The 2,962-nt window shown below is 48.2% G+C and overlaps 1 protein-coding gene across 1 annotated transcript in view; it reads left to right on the top strand.

Annotated features, from left to right (window-relative positions):
* dicer1 (dicer 1, ribonuclease type III) overlaps positions 1-550 on the top strand; it is a 33,940-nt gene extending 33,390 nt beyond the window's left edge. The window contains exon 27 of the mRNA XM_079286451.1: positions 130-550. Coding sequence (XP_079142577.1) covers positions 130-316 — 187 coding nt within the window. The 3' untranslated portion in view covers positions 317-550. The remainder of the gene's footprint in view (positions 1-129) is intronic.
* The last annotated feature ends 2,412 nt before the right edge of the window (positions 551-2,962 follow it).

Raw genomic sequence — 2,962 nt, 5'->3', positions numbered from 1 at the left:
TTTGTTTGTTTGTTCAAATGTCTCGGCCCTGTAAAGCGTCTTTGGATATCTTGAAAAGCGCTGTCGAAAATTGATTTATTATTGTTATTATTACAATGTGACACCCTGTTCCCGGTCCTCTGTGTGCAGCCCTGCAGAGAGGACGTATGACGGGAAGGTCCGGGTGACGGTGGAAGTCGTCGGTAAGGGCAAGTTCAAAGGAGTCGGCCGCAGCTACCGGATCGCCAAGTCGGCGGCAGCGCGACGAGCTCTGCGCAGCCTCAAAGCCAATCAACCTCAGGTCCAAACCAACCGGGCTCTCAGCATCAGCACCTAAGCTACTGACGCTAACGGTGGGAAGAAAAACAAACCCAACACCAGCTTCCCGACAGCGTGACGCCAGCCCTGCATCCTCAGCCCCGCATCCTCATCCCCGCATCCTCAGCCCCGCATCCTCAGCCCCGCATCCTCAGCCCCGCATCCTCATCCCCGCATCCTCATCCCCGCATCCTCAGCCCCGCATCCTCAGCCCCGCATCCTCAGCCCCGCATCCTCATCCCCGCATCCTCAGCCCCGCATCCTCATCCCCGCATCCTCAGCCCCGCATCCTCAGCCCCGCATCCTCAGCCCCGCATCCTCATCCCCGCATCCTCAGCCCCGCATCCTCAGCCCCGCATCCTCATCCCCGCATCCTCAGCCCCGCATCCTCAGCCCCGCATCCTCATCCCCGCATCCTCAGCCCCGCATCCTCAGCCCCGCATCCTCAGCCCCGCATCCTCAGCCCCGCATCCTCAGCCCCGCATCCTCAGCCCCGCATCCTCAGCCCCGCATCCTCAGCCCCGCATCCTCATCCCCGCATCCTCATCCCCGCGACGGCACAACCGAGGAGACGCAACCGAGGAGACGCAACTCAAGAAACAGAACTGAGCTCTCAACAGATTTCACATCAGATGTTTTTTCTCTCTTTTTCTTTGCGCAAACACAATCTTTGCTTTCCCTCTCCGCTCTCTGTAATCACATGAGCGCTTTATTAACGTTCAGCAAAGTGTTTCAAAGGTCAGGTCGCAATGTCTTTTCCTCAGCGGTTTAGCTTTTCTTTGTTTCAATTAGTTCAATGAGATGAGGCTTATGCTTATTGTGTAGACTGTACATAGTTCAAGCTAAAGGTGTAAATCAAAGTATGTAGGAAGAAGAACTCAACGCTAACCTCCTCAGCCTGTGCACCAGTGCCAGTCGCCCCAACGGATCCCACTGGAGCAGAACCCGGTGGCACTTCTGTCTGAAATCTCTCTTGAAATGGTATTCTTAATCATTTTTGCACTTATTCCATTAGGGTCTGTTACTTTGAGAAGTGTATGGTCACGTTGACACCAAAATCATATACGTAGCAAAGTATATAAATATAAATATATATATGTATAAAAACAAAAGATACATTAATGACATTCTTGGCCCTCGATGCTAAGATAGGAATCTCAACATTCCCAGTTACTGTAATTTAAAGAAGTCTTTACCCGCAGCTTGCATGTTCTTGTAGTTTATGCATAAACCATGACAACTGGATTGCTTCTACAAATGTTCTGAATGATGGATCTATGTAGTGACTCAACGTCGGCAGCATTATCTTGATGATTTGGTGGAACATGTTTTGATATGGACTAATGGAGTCGCTCATCTCGTGCACTACATGTCTCTCCACGGAGCCAATCATCCGGTGATGAGAAGAGGAAGACGGACACGCGGTCCATATGCTGCAGACTTTTCTACATTGGATGCTCGTGTTCCGGCTCAGTCTTTCTCAAATACACTCTCCTTTTTGTGAAAAAGGCCAATTGGTTTCACCCCCTAGTGTTGCTCACATCCCGTATGTACCAAAGCTGTAATCGATGTGGCACTAGCAGTTTGAGGATACGGATACCAGACGCTTTCTCTTTTCTTTGCTTCTCTCTAAATGTCCTTATTTCCTCCCCTCATCAAGAAGTCCTTTTTCACTTGAATACCTCAGTTAATTGCATGCATTTTCTTGTCTTTGTGTTTTGTTTCTTCTTTGTTTGGTGCTATGTTTTTGTATTAAGCTTGAATTTCTCATCTTCTTTTGCACTGTAACTATAATACCTCTTTATTTGACCTTTTATTTTGGAGATCTGTTTGATTTGGTTGTCCCGTTCGTCAGCCATCAAGCTGCAGAGGAGCGCTGCGTCGGCGTAGGAAAGTCATTCTTGTAATTTTTTTTCTCATTCGCTTGCTATTCATTTCAGAATCTGCTTCTGAATTCTGGGTAAAAACAGAGGATTGGTTGATCAGATGGGCAAATGCTTTTTGAGATAATCGGATTGCACTCGTAAATGTTGGATTTCTCTGAATAGTACAGGCAGAGGAGAATATACTTGATTTCTAACTGTCTTCATGAATTAGGCCTGAAGGAGACCTTGACCTGCGTGGTGTGGGAACTGTTCATCGACTCGTATCATCCCACCAGCAGGTGCTTCTACCTCAAAAGACGAGACCGGTTCAGTAGCTCTCTGTCTGTTTACTCCGCTAACCAAACGTCTACGGCAGACTTGTGTTTCGCTGAGTCAGCATTTCTTCACAGTCATTTGTTTTGTCATGAAAGCAAATGCAACTCGTTGTCTTCTCTGTGGGCCATTGTAGGTACAAGGACATGAATAAAAGTACGAAGCCGGGAGAGAAATTCATCAGAACCTTTTTGCCTACTCTGGTGTGTGTGTGTGTGTGTGTGTGTGTGTGTGTGTGTGTGTGTGTGTGTGTGTGTGTGTGTGTGTGTGTGTGTGTGTGTGTGTGTGTGTGTGTGTGTGTGTGTGTGTGTGTGTGTGTGTGTGTGTGTGTGTGTGTGTGTGTGTGTGTGTGTGTGTGTGTGTGTGTGTGTGTGTGTGTGTGTGTGTGTGTGTGTGTGTGTGTGTGTGTGTGTGTGTGTGTGTGTGTGTGTGTGTGTGTGTGTGTGTGTGTGTGTGTGTGTGTGTGT

This window comes from Melanostigma gelatinosum (genome assembly GCF_949748355.1).
Source record: "Melanostigma gelatinosum genome assembly, chromosome: 16".
Lineage (NCBI taxonomy): Eukaryota > Metazoa > Chordata > Actinopteri > Perciformes > Zoarcidae > Melanostigma > Melanostigma gelatinosum.
The sequence above is the reverse complement of the archived record's forward strand: the minus strand, read 5'-3'. Positions and strand labels throughout refer to the sequence as shown.